Here is a 20,298-nt window from a genome sequence, read left to right as displayed (position 1 = left end):
GATAGTTGATCTCGGTCGGTAAAGGTAGAGAGAGAAAGAGAACTTCTATTATTCGTAACCTTCTTATTCTTTTTTTCTTTGTTCAAATTTTTTTAAAAACGTCTCGATGACCTTTTAAATAAATCATTTATAACGTTCATTCATTGATCGTTTTCAATTGTATTAATTCGTATTTGTTTGATTGTTCGTCAATATTCTTATTATTATTTTCTCTTATATCTATTTCTTCTCCTTTTCTTCCTTCTCTTTCTCACACGATATATAACTGCGATGATATACTTTCAACGAAACACCATACCGGGTGGTATCTCTCGAATGATTATTGTTATTGTTGTTGTTGTTGTTGTTGTTGTTGTTGTTGTTGTTACTATTGTTGTTGTTATTGTCCTTTATTACGATATAAATTTATTATCGACACGGCATATCTCGCGCGATTAATAAACATTCGAATTTCCTGATTATTATTATTATTATTATTATTATTATTATTATATTTAGTCACTTGAATTTCACGATTAAAATGTTAATCCTTCCTTCCTGTTTCTTCTTCTACTTCTTCGTTTTTCTCTTTCTCTTTTTCGTTTTCTTTTTAATTTTGCCTTTCGACAAGCGAATTAATCTCACTGTTGTTTCGTCGGCCTTCGAATAGGTGCTGTGATATTATCGTTAATTTCGACGAATAATTATCATTCTTATTCGATTATCTCCTTCGTTAATCTCTTATTTTTTCGGATTCTTCCTTGTAATCGAAAAAAAAAAGATATACGAGCTTCTCTCTCTTTCTCTCTCTCTCTTTTTAAAGTAATTAAAAGTACGTTGGTTCGTTATTTCTTTTATCTCTCGTTACTACTTAAAAAGTTCCCTTTATGATATTTTAATATTTTCTTTTTGACGATCCACGTTATAATCAATATCCCAGGGATCTCTCTACGATACGAGATATAAATTCCTGTCTCGTTTCGTTTTCTTCTTCCCTTTTACTTTTCTTCCTTCTTTTTCTTTTTCGTAATTATATCTCGTTTTATCAAATTTGATAATTATATATCAAATTGATTTTTCTCACGTGACAAAAAGAAAAAAGAAGAAGAAGAAGAAGAAGAAGAAGAGAAACGAGAAGAGTAGAAGAAGGAAGAAGAGGAAGAAAATAAATAAATAAATAAATAAAGAAAAGAAATAAAATAATAATAATAATAAAAGAGTACAAGAAGAAGAAGAAGAAAAAAAAAAAGGGGGAAAAAAAACAAACAGCGAAAAGAAGAAAAGATGAAAATAATATGATCCTTTGATGAATCGAGAGGACGTTAACGACGAGTTGTTTCAGTCACTACTATCTCGTTCGAACACTCGCGAGTATCGCGGTACGATTACCTTCTCGCACCGCGTTACCGCGCGACTTACGTAAATTAAGCGACTAATACGAACTCTGACGGTACATTCGCGAATTATATAAAGGCGAATCGATCAAAGAGTGAGAGAGACAGAGATAGAGAGAGAAAGTAAGAGAGAGAGAGAGAGAGAGAGAGAGAGAGAGAGAGAGACGGGTTTATATAAAAACAGCGATGCATTTGTGGGATAGAGAAAACATATATTTGATAAAACGAAGAATCATGTGCCGATTATTATACATATATTTAATTCCTTGTCTTTCTCTCTCTCTCTCTCTCTTTCTCTTTCTCTCTTTCTCTCTTTCTATCGAGCTACTTAAGCACAGATACACATATATATTTATGTATACATTATATATATATATATATATATATATTTATATATGTACGTTTGTATACATAAATAAAAGCTGTAAACACGATAATCGTATAACATGTAGATGAAACGATATATAAACTTTATCTATAGATTGGTATATATTATATATAAAGTTTACGATGAATTGTTAGATTGAATCAAAATTGTATGAAAATTTAAAAGAATTCATGACCCATTTCGTTAATCTACGATTAAATTTAGAACATAATCGAGACGAAGTTCAATAATAATGTCTCTGTTCAAATATTCATTATGCTCGTGTAGTAAGAATTATGTATATTGAATATACGTATATATGTATGTATGTATGCATGTACGTCTATATATATATATATATAGGGTAATTCCGGAAGCAATGACCTACTTTTTTTAAAGTTTCAGTACATTGTCAGTTTAATCGATATTCGAAGAGAAAAAAAAGATATATATATATTCGTAAAAAAAAAAAAAAAAATGATAACATTTAGATAAAATTATAAAAATAATTGAAGATTTTTCTGGAAAAAGAAAAAAAAAAAAAAATCAAAAAGAAACCCATGAAAAAAATCATCTCATTTATACTGCCCGGATTAGATGACCCATGATTTGGAAAGTCATGGCCCAAGTAAAAAAAGAAGGGAAAAAAAGAAAAAAGAAGAAGAAAAGATTTTGTACGTAACAATATTTCTTCCGCTCGCATAAAATTTCTCTACAAAAAAAAGAAATGCTAAACGTTCTTCGTGAAATCCACTTAACATATCTCACATATCGAATTCTTTTTTTGTCGTATGTATGACAACACCCTATATAATTGTTCCATATATTCAACTCGTTTAATTATTATCTTATTTCTCAAAATTTTCTTTTAACAATTTTTTCATTCGACGATCTATTGCATATCATCTTTCGTAATATAGACGACGTTTATCTTTTGAATTTCACAAACTATTTTGATTTATTTTATTGCTTAAAACGATCCACCTTCTTACGTCTCCTAATTCATTGATTATATTTCATTTATTTTTTATATTTCAATGGCTTTACATACTGAAGATCGGATTAATTCTATTTAGCATTTTATCTGACATAATTGTCTGTCATAGGGATTTTTTTTTGTCTTTTTTTAAATTATCTACAAAGAACAATCGAATGAGATAGGATTCTGATTCTTTATTTTTCCTTAGTATCTTCTTTTCCTTTTTTTTTTCTTCTTTTTTTTTTTTTTACGAGGCATAGATACGCTGTTTCGATTGTTGTTCTTCATTTAAGAAAAGCTCATAACAATCATTGAAAATGATTAAAGCGAAGAATTAGAAATTCGTTATTTTCGTATGCGACTAAGTTTATACGTCGTAAGGACGTAAAAATTGTATAATTTTACGATTGGTAATCAATTATCTTCGAAAAAACAAAAAAAAAATTGAGCCATATAATATATCTTCAGGATAAACAGGTATATACGATGAGTCACTTGTTTTTTCAATGATATTACAAACAATATCTCATCGTACGATTGTAAACATTATTAATCTGTAAATGCCATAAGTCGTATTCTGAAAAAAGAAGATAATTATATTTTGATCGATTGTTGATTAAGTAAGATTAAAAAAAAAAAAAAGAAAAAAGCAAGAAAATTTTTACGAGAGTATTCAATTCAACTAATTAATATTTTAATTTAGAAACGAACAATATAGTATTGTTTATAATTTATATTAATAATAATTGTCAGTCCTACTTGAGTCACATTTAAAATATCTGAAATATATATTTACGTATTGTATCAATTGTATACAAATACAATATATATATATATATATATATATATATATATATATACACAATATATAAATACATTATACATTAATATAATAAAAATAGATATGAAAAATTGTATAATTGATACTACTATCCATATAATATTTCTAATTAAATTTTCAGCATTATTTTCATTTTAAAGAGGCAGCATGATTCAGAATACAACTGGAAAGTAAGCAAATTGCATCATCTCGTTCGTGGCTTTAACCTTCCGCGAATTCGCATTCGGATTCTAAGAAGAGCAACATATATATATATATATATATATATATATATATATATATATATGTATGTATATATATATATATGACTGGATTTCCCCTTCTTTTAGATTTTCCACTTGATTAACGAGTATAAATCTTTCCTAGAATACATGCGTCATTTATACCGATTAAAATATATATATATATATACATATATATATATATATATATATCGATACTAATAATATCAATAATAGAAAGATTAGAATTTACGATCTTCTTGTAATATTGATAATATTCCTTGTTTTTAATATGTTTTAATGAATGTATAAAAATAAAAAAACAAAAAAAAGAAAAAAAAGAAAAAGCATGCACATATATGTGCGTGTGTATATGTATGCGTGTGCGTGCGTGCGCGCGTGTGTGTGTGTGTGTATGTGTATTAGTGCGATGTTACACCTGTTTTAAAGTTATTTTTGCGATTTTTTTTTTCTTTCTTCCTTTTTTCATTTTTGTTCTTCCATTGCCACTCGAAGATGGATTTAGTAGGTGGAGCTATAATCAGTCGATCTCAGAAAGAGTTGACTCGTTTCTAGCGGGAAGATGAGTTGTTGTATTCAACCCGTTACTTGCTCCGTTACTTTTCCTCGTTTCAAATATCTTCGTCCTCGATTCGGTGGTTTTCCTATGTGAGCGCGAGCACAAGCAAGTTTTATCGTCTGGACGAGAACGCCAGTAACGTATGAACAAAAGGAGACGTATTTTTATTTTTGGAAATTATATATATATATATATATATATATATATATAAACAAAATGTTATTACGTTCAGCATCAACGTGTAAAAATAAATGTTTTACACGATTAATTTCATAAGGAAAAAAAATTATATTGAATATGACGTAACAATTGCGGAAAATAAATTGAAAGTCATAAACGTACGATTTGGCACGTATAAATATTTATCGAATTATTTTCATATCGCAAAAAAAAAGAGAGAGAGAGAGAGAAAGAGAATTTTGATCACGATGCTTATTTCATGAATATTATATTGTTTTTATTTAGGAACTCTTTTGACGTTCGAGTTTTACGTCACAATGGCGTCACGTAAACGTGGCGGCATACGAATGATACAATAACATCGGACATGATTCGTAAACAAACGTAAATGATAAATTTTTCGCATTAATTTTCTTTTCTTTCTCTTTTTTTTTTTCCTTGTTTTCTTTTTTTTTTTTTTTTTGTTTTTATTAAAACGATGCAATAAACGCTAATTATTGCGTAGTCCTGTAGATAAGTATAGAAAAAAAAAAAAATCGAACTTATGTTTGATTGGTAGGAGTCTTCGACCCCAAGAGATACGCACTGTTCGTATTTACTAACAAAAGTCGCGTGTTCATACACATTTATTCCACGCGCATGCTTTTGTGTATATATATATATATATATATATATATATATATATATATATACAATTATTTTCTATGTGTCTTTTTTCCACATATATATATATATATATATATATATATATATATACGTATATTTGATTGGCCAATTTCGAAATTTTCAATTAAAAAAATATATTACTGTTCATTATTAAATATAAACTATTAAAGATTAACTATGGTACTAGAATTAATTTATAAAAAAAAAAAAAAAAACTTTGATTCATATAAAACGATATAACGTAAAATTAAAAAAAAGATAATAATAATAAATAACGATACCGAGTCGATCAATAAGTAACGTCAAAATTTTCATTAAAAAATGAAATAGTATTGTTCATTTAAATATAAGAAGTATTATTATTTATTTATATATAAATTATTGATCAATCAAATAAATACACACACATACATACATATATATATATATATATCTCAGGAGTATTCTCATCGAATTTTTTTCTCAACTAGATATTTCGAGACGTGTATAATATACTCAACGTGTCTTCCCTGGACTTAGGTCAATGAACCCTGAGGACAAATTTTAAGGTCATTTGCCCTTAAGGCATTCGTTTATCGAACATGCCGTTTGTCACGTTTCTGTTTTTGTCAAATTTGATTAAAAGGAAAAAGAAAAAAAAAAAAGAGAGAGAGAAAGAAAGATAGAGAAAGAGAAAAGAAAAAGATGAAAGAAAAAAATTCATGAGGAAAGAAAAGAGAGTAATAAAAAATATATGAACAATTATTATATTCAGCAATGTAATAATTGTTAATCGAAATGAATTTAGCGTATTACGCGTTTGAGACATTATACATGTAAAATGACAACGATTGAATATTTCATCTTCTATTCGATTAAAGTTAATTGTCTTGATAATTCTTTGTAATCGAATACACATTGTGTATTCTTCTTTGTCTGCTCTCATTCTCTTTTGCCTTTTCAATCTGCTTTCTACATATATCACGTGACTCGATTTACTCAATTTCAAGATTACTTGTACGTAAATTTCATTGGATCACTCTATCAATCTTTATTTACAATATATATATATATATAAATTTACAATAAATTAACATCTCAAATATCAATTAAATTCTTTTTTTTTTTTTTACTTTATATCAATCGATATCATTCATGATCGATCAATAAATTAAAATGATTTCATTCAAATCGATCGATCAATGTTAATAACAATTAATAACATTTGATAATAAGAGACATGAAAAAAATTTATTGAATTATTAAAGATTTACAAATCATTATTAATTATTATTAATTTTAGTTTTAACTTATCGTATTGTGAATATTTATTGTCACTCTTTCCCTTTCTCTCTCTCTCTTTTTTATATACATACACATATATACGCACGCACACGCACACGCACACGCACACATACACGAGTTTCAATGTACACGTACGATCATTGACATTTTTCTCTTTTTTTTATTATATATATATATATATATATATATATATATATATATATATATTTTTTTTTTTTTTTTACGCAAAAATTTCAGATCGAAAGAGCGTACTACTTTACCGATCGAGCGTGTCGCAAATTTTCTTGGCGGGAATTTAAAATGTTCGTAGCACTCAAATGTTCATTTAGTGTAATTCGTAAAGAAATAAAAAAAAAAAAAAAAAATAAAAAAAAGAAAGAAATAGCAAAGTATTAAAAATCTCGCGAAATATTGGCGTAAACTTCGACTTCATTCGTATCTTATTCATCTCGACATGGACACTTATATCTGAAGTGTACATGAACTTTGAAATTGGCAATGTGCCATAAGAAATGTACGCAATACTCCGAGGAAAACCAACTTGTGCTCGCGCGATCAACACGCGTTACCGGGAAGAATAATTTTGGGAAGCTGTACGTTCGTTGCATGCCGCACGTTGCGTGAACCTATCAAAAATTTGTGGATCTTCTTTTTGGATTGACAAACGAACGAAGAGAATGAAATATTCATTATATCATCTCGATCGAATTAAAAGTAATCGTAATAATCGAATAAATTAGAAACGAATCTTTTCTTTCTTTTTCTTTCATTTCGTTTTGTTCTTTTTCTTTTTTTTTTTTTTTTCTTTTCTTTTCTATTTTTTGTTTATTTATTTTCTTTTACTTCTGTTTTCTTTTTCTTTCTTTTTTTTTTTTTCACTTCACGTAACCGGAAACGATTGTAAAATTTGATAAGTTTTATTCTTTGATAAGTGTTATATATATCGTCAATGTATATATATCAGATCGAGTTATTTTTAACTAACCAATTGCGTAACAATTCTCTTCTCCAAACTTTTACATTATAGTCATACGGAAGAAACGCATCCGGTGAGAAATATCATTTGCAAGAAACATAAATAAAAAAGAAAACACTTGGTATGTTTTTCCTACCTTTTTTTTTATCGAACGACTTTATAGACTAGGATATAAGATCTCTCTCGTTTATAGACACGAAGGGAACGATGAAATTGAAAAAAAAAAAAAAAGGTCTAACAAGAAGAAGCGAAAATAAAAATATCCAATTCCATTTTTTTTAGAAAAAATGACATTAGTGACAATAAATTTTGTCGTACACAATGAAACATTATTTATCCTTATACCTACATATGAAATAGTACAAAAGAAAAAATAAATAATTAAAGTATACTCAGAGACTTCTTATGTAAATGTTTCGAAAAAAAAAAAAAAAAAAAAAACAAGACAGGAGAAAAAAAAGAGCGGGAAATTTGAATTATCCTGCAGCTCCGAAAAATAAATGAAAAAAAGATAGAAAAACGAGACGAACAATTCCCAAAGTTCCTGTTATACGTTAAAAATAAAAAAAAAATAAAATAAAATATTTCTTCGCAAAGAATAAAGATAAATAAACAAACCACTCACCATTTTCGTTGCATATAGGTGACAATTGAATCGTCATATCGGCGAAATTGGCCGCGTCCGTGGTATCCAATAATAATAATGCAGAAATGTTCCTTCTCTTCTTATCCTCTTGATACTCTTGAAAAATAGTATGTAAAAATTCTTTTTCGTTATCTATTGTTGTCTCATCACTTATCCTTTTTTTCTTTTTTATTCCTTTCTTCGAATTAATAACACACCTTCCCTCTCTCATGAGTGATAATAAATAAGATCTTCTTTTTATTTATTTTTTTCTTCTTCTTCTTCCTTTTTTTTCTTTCTTTCTTTCTTTCTTTCTCGTTATACTCCTTTCTCCTCCCTTTGTTCTTCGTTAAATCCAATTTAATCGGTGAACAATTAAAAATGGATCAAATAATTACTCCTCATATTTTCTTGCTCGTGATCTTTCTTTCTTTCTTTCTTTCTTTCTTTCTCTTTTTTTTTCTTTTTTAAGATATCACCAAAGTCAAAACGATTTTAATTATCTCGTTGAGTCGTGCAAACGAAAAGAAAATAAAGCCGAATGAAGTAATGATAAGAAAAAAAAAGGGGGACTTAAAAAAAGAAAAGAGAAAGAAATTGAAGAGATTGTATACGATATAAAACGTGCTCTATCACAACCGAGCACTGGCATCATGATACTGACTCGCGAGTAACGTGTTCCCGCCGGTTTATGAAGAGCTCGTTTAGATTCGTTTGCGCATGTGTGTGGATTGAATGCAGTAACACGTGTTGCTGTATTTACATACACTCGTAAACTTAACGTTACGCGTATATATACATATACATACATACATATATATATATATATAGTTAACGCTCGTCATCACATTGAATTCTCGACGGGGACGGTTGTGCGATGATAACGGACCGATAACACACGTATACTAACTCTAATACATAACACAAGACGAGTTTATAAAAGGCGGAGTTTAGAACTAAGTAAAAACCCAAATCATAATGCTCTACCTCGTAATCTTATTCGATCGTATTTGCCTTACTATGATTCAGAGGGATTATTTATGTTTTACCGATTTCATTTATCGTGATATCGGATTTTTCCTCCTTTTCTTCTTCTCCGATAATTAATTTCTATTTAGATATATACATATATATATATATATATATGTATGTGTGTATGTGTTACAATTTCCTTCATGTTTTCTTTTTCTTCTTTTTTCTTTTATTTTGTTTTGTTTTGTTTCGTTTTCTTTCATTGTTTCTTTCTTTATTTATTTATGTTTTTTTATATATTTTATATAACATCTACACACACACACACACACAAATACACATACATATATATATATATATATATATATATATTATTTGTTTGAATATTAAAGGTAAAAATGGCGGCATTTTTGATTATTAAAAACCAAATCAAAATACTTCACCAATCATTCTTATTCGTATTCATCTTACTTTTCTACAGAGACGATTTTTACATGCTACTAATTATGTTTTTTTTCATCTCGACGCGTATTTTTCTTTTCCCTTCCTATATATTAATCTGTATTTAAATATCTGTCGTAATCTTTCTTCTATTTTTTTTTTTTTTTTTTTTTTCTTTTTTTTTTTTTTTTAATTGGTCTTCTCTCTTTTTTTTCCAAATAATTTATATTTCATACAAATGCATATATGTTAATTATTTATGTACTTGTGTATTATTATTTTGAAAACTTATTGCGTCTGGTTTATATTCGTTTCCTTTTTTTTTTTCTTCTTCTTCTACTACTTTTTCCTTCTTATTACTATCATTATTATCTCTTCCTTTTTCTTCTTTTTTTAAAAGTCACGTAAGCCGAATTTCATTAAGTTATAAAAAGAATATTGATTTTAGATTCTTCGATTATAATACAGGACTTATAGTTGTCCTTGGGATATTAATTAACCGACGACATGTATGAAATATGGCGGATAATTTTTATCGGATGAAAAAAAAAAAAAGGAAAAAAAAAAAAAGAGAAAATAATAATTTCTTAAAAATCTATATCTGATTGTTATGGAATATCTTTTTTTCTTTCAATTAAATCACTTATTACGTATTTATATTATATATTTGTTATGTTTTATATGCTTTCGTAACTCATTATCATTATATGATATATACATATATCTTACTTTTTTTTCTTCTTTTTCTTTTTAAGTCACATAACATGAATTTCATTAAATTAAAAATGAAATTGATTTTATATTCTTCGATCATAATATATATATATATATATATATATATATATATATATATATATATATATATATATATTTATTATCCTTGGGATATTAACTGACGTGCATTAAAAGGTTAATACAAAAAAATGATTTCTAATTAATATAAAATGTAGATCTATACGCGATGATATTTTAATGTCGATTGTTCGTCTTATTGGAATGTTAATTGTCATTTACGATGAATCTTTTGATATAGATATATTATATAAGATATTAATAACTTTAATGGTATTGAAAAGAAGACTTATGTAAGAACGATGAAATGTATTTTCTCCCGCGCATATTTTTAAACATTGTGCTGCCATCTATCGATACGTTATTGAACTTGGATAAACTTTGAACATAGCTATGAATAAAAATTAATTACGATTATCGACATCGATTTTTCACTTGTCTTTTTTTTATTTTTCTTTCTTCTCCTTTTTTTTTTCTTCCCCTTTTTGTTTTTCCACGTCTATAACTTCATTATAATTAAATTCTACGTAAATAAATATACGTTTTCACGGTTTTCTTTACAATGTAATTCTTTTTCCTGATCTCCGTCTAAATTTAATTTCATATATTCTCCAATAATAACATTGTTGCAATTAAATCGACATAATAATATTACGAGTTAGAAGATAACAAAAAAAAAAAAAAAGGAAATAAAAAAATTAAAAAGAGAAAAAAGAAGAGGAAAAAAAAAAGAGAGAAAAATATGGCTGGACGTCAGAAAACAGGAATGAAAAGCGGAAAAGCGGGAAAAAGTCGACCATCGTCACCAGCACACCCACCACCGTCTCGTCAACAACGGGGGTGAGTAATTATTCTACGTCAAAGCTTTACTAAATATGTCAAAGTCAGTGTACTATAAAAAGCACACTTTACGTGATATCGTGCAACCATTTCTTGAGATTCGCAACGTCATTTCAATCGAGAAATTGCGCTTTAAAAAAGATCTCAGTTGAAGAAAAAAAGTTAAAAAAGTTAATTGCGAGTTTATCTATCGATATTTATCATTAATTGAAATATATTAATATATTATGACGAACGATAAAATTCAAATTCCCGCCATATTGTGACGACCGTCATTTTGTTATTGATGCGACGTTCAGTTTCCGGTTTCGCTTTGGTTTTTCTGGAATTTTCAGGAAGCCAAAGAGCATTGAATGCGCCTGCGCATTTCTCGTGATTGCGTAACAGATTTTCAGCAAATAAAGTCTATCGCTGAGAATAACGGTATTAGTAAGTGAAACATTTCAACGTGAAGACGTACATTGTCTTGTGCTCACAAGAGATAAAAATCTAAACGTAATAAAGATGCCACGACGTGGACGAGCAGCGGGCCCTCCACCAAGGAGGTAAGTCGATTATTTTTTTTCCTTTTCTTACTTTTTTCATAATTAGATATTTATTCGTTTATATAACAAGAAATTTGTTAATAAAATATCACTATTATATTTGATGTTACATCATGATCACAAGGTTTCTTTGTGACGTAGAAAAACTAAAAATTATGATATTTAAGATGTGTGTGTGTGTATATATATATATATATTAATTTATTTTCGATGCTCTTCGACATTTCTATTTATATATATATATATATATGTTTTTTTTTTTCTCTTTTTAATATTTGTATAACTATAGTGTAAGGCCAGCATCACCAACAAGAGCTGCACCACCACCAAGAGCTGCAGCTCCAGCAGCTCATCCTCCAGCACATGCTGCTCCAGCAACACCAATGGTTGCTCAACCAGCAGCTCAACAGCCATCTCTTATGGGACAAATGGCTGCTACTGCTGGAGGAGTAGCTATTGGATCGGCCGTTGGTCATACCATTGGTCATGCCATGACTGGATTATTCAGTGGAAGTTCAAGCGAGACAGCAGCTGCACCTGCAGCAGCTCCTGTTCAAGCACAAAACTCTTCAGTTTCTACACCGGTCAATGGAGCTTGTTCCTGGGAAGTTAAGCAATTCCTAGAATGTGCTCAGAATCAATCCGATCTAACTCTTTGTGATGGTTTCAATGAAGCTCTTCGTCAATGCAAAACTGCTAACAGTAAGATCCTTGAATATATAAAAGTTAAAGATTATAATTGAAATTATTTTGTTTTGTAATCCGTGTATATCTTTTATTTTTCAGATATTATCTAATCTGGATTTAAACTTAATAAAATTGGCAGTATGAAAATAGCGAATAGAATTAATTAGGAAAGCTTTTCATATTGTTTTATCGATCATGCAAAGATGATTCTATATTAATATATATTAGTGTAATTGTCTGTATATTCAATTGTTACGTATCGAATAAAACAAAATTAGTCGTATATAAATATATAGTCACAATTTAGGCCAGATAAAAAAACAAAATAAGTTCCATCGTATTTTTTTCTCTCTTTTTTTTTTTTTTTTTTTTAATATCTATAATTAATTCTTATTAAATTTCTATGTGTCTATAAGATTATTGTCAATGAATAAAACATTTTAATTTAATTGATGTAGTACTGTTTTAAATTTCCCAAGATATAGATATTAGAAAGAAATAAATTGTTGCAGACCAGATATTATAATTATTCAATCACAAAAGAAGCCTGGAATGTTTGGCCATATAGCAGGAACAGCTGCTGGTGTAGCTGCGGTGAATATCAATAAATTTAAAATATATTGAACAATTAAAATCATTATTTAAAAGATGATTTTTTTTTTTGTCAGGGCACAGTAATCGGTGATAAAATTTCTGGTCGTAATGAATCAGCTGCATCTAGTGAATCTATAGAAGCTGATTCTGCTAGTAATCCTTGCAAATACGAGGAAGGCCAAATTCTAGATTGTGTACAAAATCAAACAGATTTACAAGCTTGTGAATTATATAAAAAAGCATTATTGGATTGCAAACGTAAACATAGTACGATTTTAATAGATATATATTTCTTTCAATAGATTATTATTATTATTAATATTATTATTATTATTATTATTATCATTATTATTATTATTATTATTATTATTATTATTATTATAACAAATGCCTCTTCGTAACATAAACCATCTCTTTACAGATATTAGATGAAGACCAAATTATATATATGTATATCTCATATGTATGAAGACAAGAGAAAATTAATTCTAAAATTGTATTCTGTATAAATAAAGCCAAGCAAAGAATTCGTTTTATTCTATTTTTAAAGACTAATTCTATTTCCTTTATATAATGTCCATTTAAAAAATTAAATATTTTTCATAAAATTACCTTATTTGATAATTGATTGAAGGCAGTTTATATTGTTTGTAGGTATACTACAACTACACAAGATCGTAAAACAAATCCTATAAATCCTAAAAGTTCGACTGATAATTTTCAAAGTATAGCTAGTACTGCTGCAGGAGTAGCCGCTGGTTCTGTAATAGTAAGTAAATTTATTTCACAAAAATTATATTCTACAATATCATTGATTAAAATTTTTATCAATGACAGGGTCATGTTATTGGAAATGCATTATCTACTGGTATAAGACATGGAAATTCTGTGAACGCAGAATCGTCTTCCGATTATGCAAATGTAATCGAAGAGATATGCTCACCAGAAATTCGACAATTTTTTGAGTGTGCTTCAAAGAACGAAGACCTTAATAATTGTAAAAGCTTTCACAACACTTGGTTCGAGTGTCAAAAAAGATACAGTCAAGATCGTTCGCAAGCTTAACATTAAAATATTTCAAAAGATGTTACAATGATATACCAAGAAAAATTGATAATAATTTAGGATCTGCCATTTGAAGGTAATGAATAATTGTTATGTAATGAATAAATAGATTACAATTTTTTTTGTTTTTTTTTTGTTTTTTTTTGTTTTTTTTTTGTTTTTTTTTTTTTTTTTTTTTTCGGTACGAGTAAATAAAGTTATTGTATATAAGTAATAATGTGTGTTGCAGCAATAATAGCTTTCTTAATTATACCAATAATAATGATTTATGAACATATTTTATTAACTTAATGCGCTTCTTGAGATGGGTTTTCTTTTGAACAAAGGGGGCAGTTAAATGTGCGAAAAAAAACATATGGTAGACTATCTTTTTTCTGTATTTAGGACACGCATCACCATGAAGCCAGCAACTGTGGCTGCTGCGATTCCCAAACCGGCTTTCCACCAAACTACAGAATCCTGTTGTATCAGGCCAAATTGATTTAAATGTCTGTAATATAGAAAAATACAGAATTTATAAGAAAATTAGAGAAGAATGAAGATATTAATGTCTTAGTATAAAACAACCCTCACCACATTCCGACATTTGAAATTTTTAAGATATGACATTTGAATGATAAATTTTATTGCATGTACACATCTATTACATTCATGATTTAATCTATCTATCCATCAAATATAAACAAACATACACATGGATATATAGAAATGTAGTAATATGATTTTTGAAAGTTACTTTTAAGTTTGTTTTTTTTTTTTTTTTTTTTTTTTTTTTTTTTAAATTACGATAATGAGAAAATATAAATTCTATTTGAAATATTTTTATAAAGTAAGCAGAAAACTCAATAAGACTTATATTAAAATGATTAGATTTATGGCTGACATTTATTAAACTGATATGAGAAAATGATTAATTAAGCTCTAGATAACAAACACGATTAAAAGAATGTGTTACAAATTTTTTCTTTTCTTTTTTTTTTTTTTTTTAGTTATATTAGATATATAAAATATTATTTCTCCCTGCAATAGAGAGAATATAGCAAAAAAAAAAAGAAACAAATTTAATTATGTGACTGATGAATGAATGATTTAATTATATTAGTCATAATGCGAAGATATATCACATGCTCATGCTTGAAAAGATAAAAACGTAAATGTGAAAATATAAAAATTGATTAACATTTGAAATCATGCTGTGTTTCAGAAACTATAATACAAAAGAAACCTTGTAAAAGAACTCCACCATTGAGTGGGTGAGGGTTTGACAAACAACATGTGGACCATACGCCTCAAAGGGCTGAAAAGAGTATCATATCTTTGTTATGAGAAATTTTTTCGTGCGAATGCAAAACTAGTTTGAGCAAATCGAGCCCAATGCAATCAATATAATAAATTGATAATTCGCATAATACGTGCAATGAAAAATAAAGCATTTTCTAGCTAACGTGACATCTAATGTGATTCACGATTTGCTCATAAGCTTATATTTATGTGTGTAGAGAAAATCCAGACCAACCTGTGTCTATAAAATAATACCCACGCTGGTTGAAAGCGGCTAAACACGAAATTTCTTCTTGTTAGTTTCTAACATTCATTTAACCATTCGCACTTATAAATTGATATATTTAATTATTTTTCAAGGAAACAAGAAGGAATTACTATTGCTTAAAAAAAAAAAAAAAGAAAGAAAAAAAAAGAAAGAGAAAGAAAAAAGAGAAAAAGAAAATTTTGAAGACTAGTTTGAATGAACTATAGTAAAAGATATAATTTCATTGAATTATATAATTATATACTTTGTTTCTTTTTTAAATTGCTTTAATCATTAACAGTGAATATATTGAATTTTTTAATTCCTGTTGTATATATACATAATATATATATATATATATATATATATATATATATATATATATATATATATATACAATGTTCTCAAAATAAAAAGATAATTAAACTTACGGAAATGCTGCCATTGTTGCTAATTTGACAAATATTTCACGTCGCACAGCCCTAGACACACTATAAGGTTGTGGTGGCATCAACTTGTACTTACTGCAAAAACTTGTTGGTTGAAGTAAATATTCTTGCTTTACTTCAGCAAGATCACTTTTGTTAGCTATTATTAAAACTGGTATTTTACTATCTGCGAAGTATTTCTATAAAATAATTTTCCAATTATTATATTTATATCTAAATATAGAAAATATTTTTATAATACTTACAATATAAATTCGTGCAATATATTCAAATGATTTAGGATTGGCTGTATCGTAAACAAGAGCTGCAGCATCACATTGTATTTGTGTAGGTGTTAAAGCATCCTGGACATTTAATATATTTATATCCTTTAATATTATTGTCTTTTCTTGACCATATACATGAACCGTGTTGACAGTAACATGAGCAGTTAAAGGTATTATTGCATCTGTTAATTTCTAAAATAATATTTGGACATATAATCTTCTTAATATTATATCATATATCTGAACAATGGATATAAAAGAAATGTATATATATATATATATGTATATACATTATGAAATAATAAATATAATAATCTACCTCCAATTTAGGATCCACAAAACTTCTGCAAAGAGTCGTTTTACCACTATTTTTTTGACCAATTACATGACACGTGTAAACATTTCGACTGGACTGTTTCTTTGCTAAATCTAATTTTTTCTCACGAGTAACTAAAACAGCGCTTGTTTGACATTCGTTATTATACATATTATATCCAAGGTATGCCATATATTCTAATGTTTTTTTAACATTTGTAATTGTCAATAATGCCCATTGACACATGTAGCCTTGAAATGTAATCCAGCCTTTTTCATTAGTTGGCACTGTGTGCTTATATTCATCTCCCCATGGTGGATTCAAACAGCGTGAAAATAATGAATCTACTTCTGGTGGAGATAAAGCCCCATCACGATCACGATCATGTTGCATAAATAATAATGTTAAAAATTCTTGTCCCTTGTGCGATAATTCAGTTGTACACCCAGAAGGAACTTTCAATCTATATATGTGAAAGAATATAATGATACAAAATTTGCATTATAGTTACAGAAGATATTTGAAATAATTTCTATATATCTTTTTTACTCACGGTGGATGTACATAATCCTTAGACATTTGTAATTCATTATCGTAGCCAAATTTTCGTAATACAGCCCATGTTGTTTCATTTCTTCCACGTTGAATAAATAAGCATTGGAGATACATGAAACCTATTCAAATGAAGAATTTGTTTATTTTTCAATTTTCCACAAGTCGGTATATACTTATTGGAAGTATACCTTTCATAGTTACACAACCATTACAAATTCCATCGTGAATATTTTTTGACAATACAGCTTTTACATCTTCAAGTACTTGTGGCTGTAACGGTGTATTAAAACACCACTGTTGAAATGCATTTAACTCTATATCATTTAACAGGCCATCATTGTCTAAATCACATATCTGCCAATTCAAACAAAAAAAAAAAAAAAATTATAATTCTAAAACTATAATTTACTAAAATCATTATTTAAAATTACTCAATTAATAAAATTACTTAAATAATATATGAAAGGTATCAAGCCTAACCTTAAAAATTCTTTGAAGAGCGGTTTTACATTCTTCCGTAAGCTAAAAAATTTTGAATCGTTAAAATTATATTTTATAATTCTCATGTGTAACAAATAAAAGAAAATAGTAATACCTCTTGGATATCATAATTATAAAGAGGAGTAGTTGGATGCAGGACAGCCTTTTGTGCATAATAAAATGTCTCGGATACATTTTGTAATGTTTTAGCTGAACACTGAAACAAGTAGTACATTTATGTGTACATTATACTACAAATATTAATATTCAAACAATAAGTGAAATACTTTACCTCTATACAACTTTCAATTTCTGAAAATTCTTTCATTATAGGATAAACGGCCTGGAAATGATATAAATCTTTTTATAAATTCAAACCCTATCATGATTCATATTTATTTAAACATACAACAGACCTCAATAGTAGAATAATCAACCAAATCAATTTTGTTTCCAACAAGGACAACTGGACATCTGGTACTGGTGGAACATCGTCTGATAAGAGGTAACCAATACGTAGCTGCTTTATCAAGAGTATCTTCATCCTCAACGGAATAAACTACACATATTACATGAGCTTTTTGTATTTCCTCTGCCAATTGATCATCCGTTTGTTCGGCAGCTAAACGTCAACAATTATAAATGAGCTGACCATGAAATATTGTAGAAATTAAATAGAAATACAAATATTCATTCTAAGGATAGATTCTATCTACCAGAATAATCGACGATGTGAGTCGGTACTTGTTCAGGAGTTACATCGGCAGGTATAGTGATCTCCTCGGCTTTGCTAGGTACATCCTCAGCATATTCTTCGCTCACAAGGGATAATATCAATGATGTTTTACCAACGCCGCGTTCACCAATTAACAAAATTCTAACGCTACGTTTCGGTGTCACCACACGTTGCACCATCTTTGCTAATAGAAATTTATCGTGGATCTAAAGACGAATCTTTCGCCGTTTAAATTCTTTCGATTGACATTTTGTTAATATACTTATTATTCATCCTCCTAAGACTCATAACCTATAAAATGTCTTTAGACTCAGTCAAGACTTATCAATCCGTTTATAATAATACTCCTTCTTTTTGAATTAATTCTAAGTATATAATAATAGTACGTGATATCTTAACACAACATTTTTTTTTATCTTTGAATAAATAATTTACACCTTTTTTCGTATAATCCAACGTAAAAATTCTCCTCGCTTGACTTCTCTTTCAGGCACACGCGAACGCAAAGCAAAAAAAAAACTCAGTTTCACCCGCGGCGACTGAACTTGCGCTTCGAGGGTGGCCGTTTCAAGGTTACGTTCTCACAAACCTTAAATGACAAGTATACGTATAGGATATAACGCACGTGCGCGCGACAAAATCATGTTCATATTGCATTCAACCGAAACCGGTTGGATTCGATTTCATAATTTTTACGAAAGAAGAAGAAAATAAATAAAGAAAATATTTCACGATGATGACAACGACGACGACGACGACGACGACGACGACGACGACGACGATCTTACGTATTCTCTACTTCAAATGTTTATTCTTAGAATTATCGGTTGATTCATCTCTTGTGCTTACTAATCGTACATCTAAATCTGAAATAATATTCCATTATATTATAATACTTCTATTACTTATTTTATAAAACATATCTAACGTACGAGTTTTTAATACTTGTCGATTAAATGGATTTATCTCGTAATAACGATTAAATATCTCGATGATGATTAGGTTATAATTGTGTCCCTTCGATTTATATTCATTTTGTATATCTTTTATTAAGGATATATGACGAAGGAAATAACGAAAAAATTAAAAATAGTGAAAAAGATACTTTGGTTTACATGAAAGCATCATTGGATATATATATATATATATATATATATGTGTGTGTGTATGAATACGTACATACACATAATTACGTAATACGTATAGAAAGTCAAACGTACCGATACGAATTCATTTCTTCTTTTTATTATAACATTTGCCTAATGCATTTATCATCTTACACAGATATCAGATCAGATTTCTTGCGAACTAATTAATTATTATAATATTATCAATCGTAATAATTGTTTCCATATTTCTCTTTAACAATCCAAATAGAACATTCAAAATGTCGATAATTTGCCATTCGAGACATTGATATATACTCGTTGGATAATTTTAATATTTTATTTAAAAGGAAGTACGAGAAAAGTAATATAATAATTAAAATTATTCGTGATCCCTGATTTTATAATGTTTCACGTCAACAATGAAGTCGTAACTCTTGATCGTTCGTAATAAACAAGACTTCATTTTAAGGATAAAGTTTTAAATGATGTGGATTATACAAAGAACAAAAAAAAAAAAAACTATATTAAAAATCGTATGAAAAATATTGTTATTTCGAGAATAGCTCATGTATTAAAATAAAACTTTTTTTGGAAAGTTCGAAAAAGTCTCCTCGTTTAAATCTATTCGCCATCTTTCGTTCAAAAAATAATTCTTACGACAGCAGCGACAGGTGTAGACAAAGTATGAACTACAATCGTATGAAGAAGGATGAATCGTTAAGAAATCGGTCGTGTTCTATCAGCTGTTTTTTCATTCTCTATTTACGCACGAATATCACACGTAATCTAAAATAATTGTTTATTTTAATAATATTATCTCTCAACAGATCT

The 20,298-nt window shown here is 28.0% G+C and overlaps 4 protein-coding genes across 16 annotated transcripts in view; 2 read left to right on the top strand and 2 right to left on the bottom strand.

Annotated features, from left to right (window-relative positions):
• The window catches only part of LOC124956847 (transducin beta-like protein 2), a 46,698-nt gene extending 37,431 nt beyond the window's left edge, over positions 1–9,267 (bottom strand). Inside the window, exons 1-2 of one of the 7 annotated variants that reach the window (XM_047513162.1) lie at positions 8,311–9,267; positions 8,093–8,209 (exon numbers count right to left, since the gene is read on the bottom strand). In XM_047513162.1, coding sequence (XP_047369118.1) covers positions 8,093–8,129 — 37 coding nt within the window. In that variant the 5' untranslated portion in view covers positions 8,130–8,209; positions 8,311–9,267. Of the gene's footprint in view, positions 1–298; positions 388–1,246; positions 1,697–8,092 lie in introns of those variants that run through there. The other 6 variants (XM_047513160.1, XM_047513155.1, XM_047513156.1 and 3 more) reach the window with 6 other exon arrangements.
• A 1,479-nt stretch (positions 9,268–10,746) lies between these two features.
• Positions 10,747–14,737, top strand: LOC124956950 (coiled-coil-helix-coiled-coil-helix domain-containing protein 10, mitochondrial-like). The gene is made up of 4 exons (XM_047513437.1): positions 10,747–11,137; positions 13,618–13,732; positions 13,801–14,104; positions 14,413–14,737. Exons 1-3 carry the CDS (start codon positions 11,040–11,042, stop codon positions 14,026–14,028), a joined length of 441 nt encoding a protein of 146 aa, XP_047369393.1. The 5' UTR covers positions 10,747–11,039; the 3' UTR covers positions 14,029–14,104; positions 14,413–14,737.
• LOC124956949 (coiled-coil-helix-coiled-coil-helix domain-containing protein 2) lies at positions 11,492–13,504 on the top strand. 4 transcript variants are annotated; one of them, XR_007103408.1, is made up of 4 exons: positions 11,492–11,682; positions 11,972–12,384; positions 12,469–12,963; positions 13,038–13,504. XR_007103408.1 is itself a non-coding variant. In XM_047513436.1 (3 exons), the coding sequence occupies exons 1-3, from the start codon at positions 11,642–11,644 to the stop codon at positions 12,477–12,479; spliced, it is 465 nt and encodes a 154-aa protein (XP_047369392.1). In that variant the 5' UTR covers positions 11,492–11,641; the 3' UTR covers positions 12,480–13,504. The 4 variants fall into 4 exon arrangements, 1 of the variants encoding a protein (XP_047369392.1); XR_007103410.1 differs by having other exon boundaries at positions 12,469–13,221; positions 13,385–13,504; XR_007103409.1 differs by having other exon boundaries at positions 12,469–13,230; positions 13,385–13,504.
• LOC124956948 (mitochondrial Rho GTPase) lies at positions 13,285–19,425 on the bottom strand. 4 transcript variants are annotated; one of them, XM_047513432.1, is made up of 14 exons: positions 19,291–19,425; positions 18,339–19,224; positions 18,039–18,244; positions 17,915–17,965; positions 17,738–17,839; positions 17,623–17,664; positions 17,331–17,496; positions 17,141–17,261; positions 16,591–17,050; positions 16,251–16,463; positions 15,988–16,184; positions 15,545–15,583; positions 15,254–15,325; positions 13,285–14,518 (listed from the first exon to the last, which is right to left on the bottom strand). In XM_047513432.1, exons 2-14 carry the CDS (start codon positions 18,535–18,537, stop codon positions 14,392–14,394), a joined length of 1,995 nt encoding a protein of 664 aa, XP_047369388.1. In that variant the 5' UTR covers positions 18,538–19,224; positions 19,291–19,425; the 3' UTR covers positions 13,285–14,391. The 4 variants fall into 4 exon arrangements, with proteins under 4 accessions (XP_047369388.1, XP_047369390.1, XP_047369389.1 ...); XM_047513434.1 differs by lacking the exon at positions 15,254–15,325; XM_047513433.1 differs by lacking the exon at positions 15,545–15,583.
• Positions 19,426–20,298: the final 873 nt, after the last annotated feature.

Source organism: Vespa velutina, chromosome 24 (genome assembly GCF_912470025.1).
Source record: "Vespa velutina chromosome 24, iVesVel2.1, whole genome shotgun sequence".
Classification (NCBI taxonomy): domain Eukaryota; kingdom Metazoa; phylum Arthropoda; class Insecta; order Hymenoptera; family Vespidae; genus Vespa; species Vespa velutina.
Note: the sequence above shows the minus strand (reverse complement) of the source record. Positions and strands in the feature narration are given on the sequence as shown.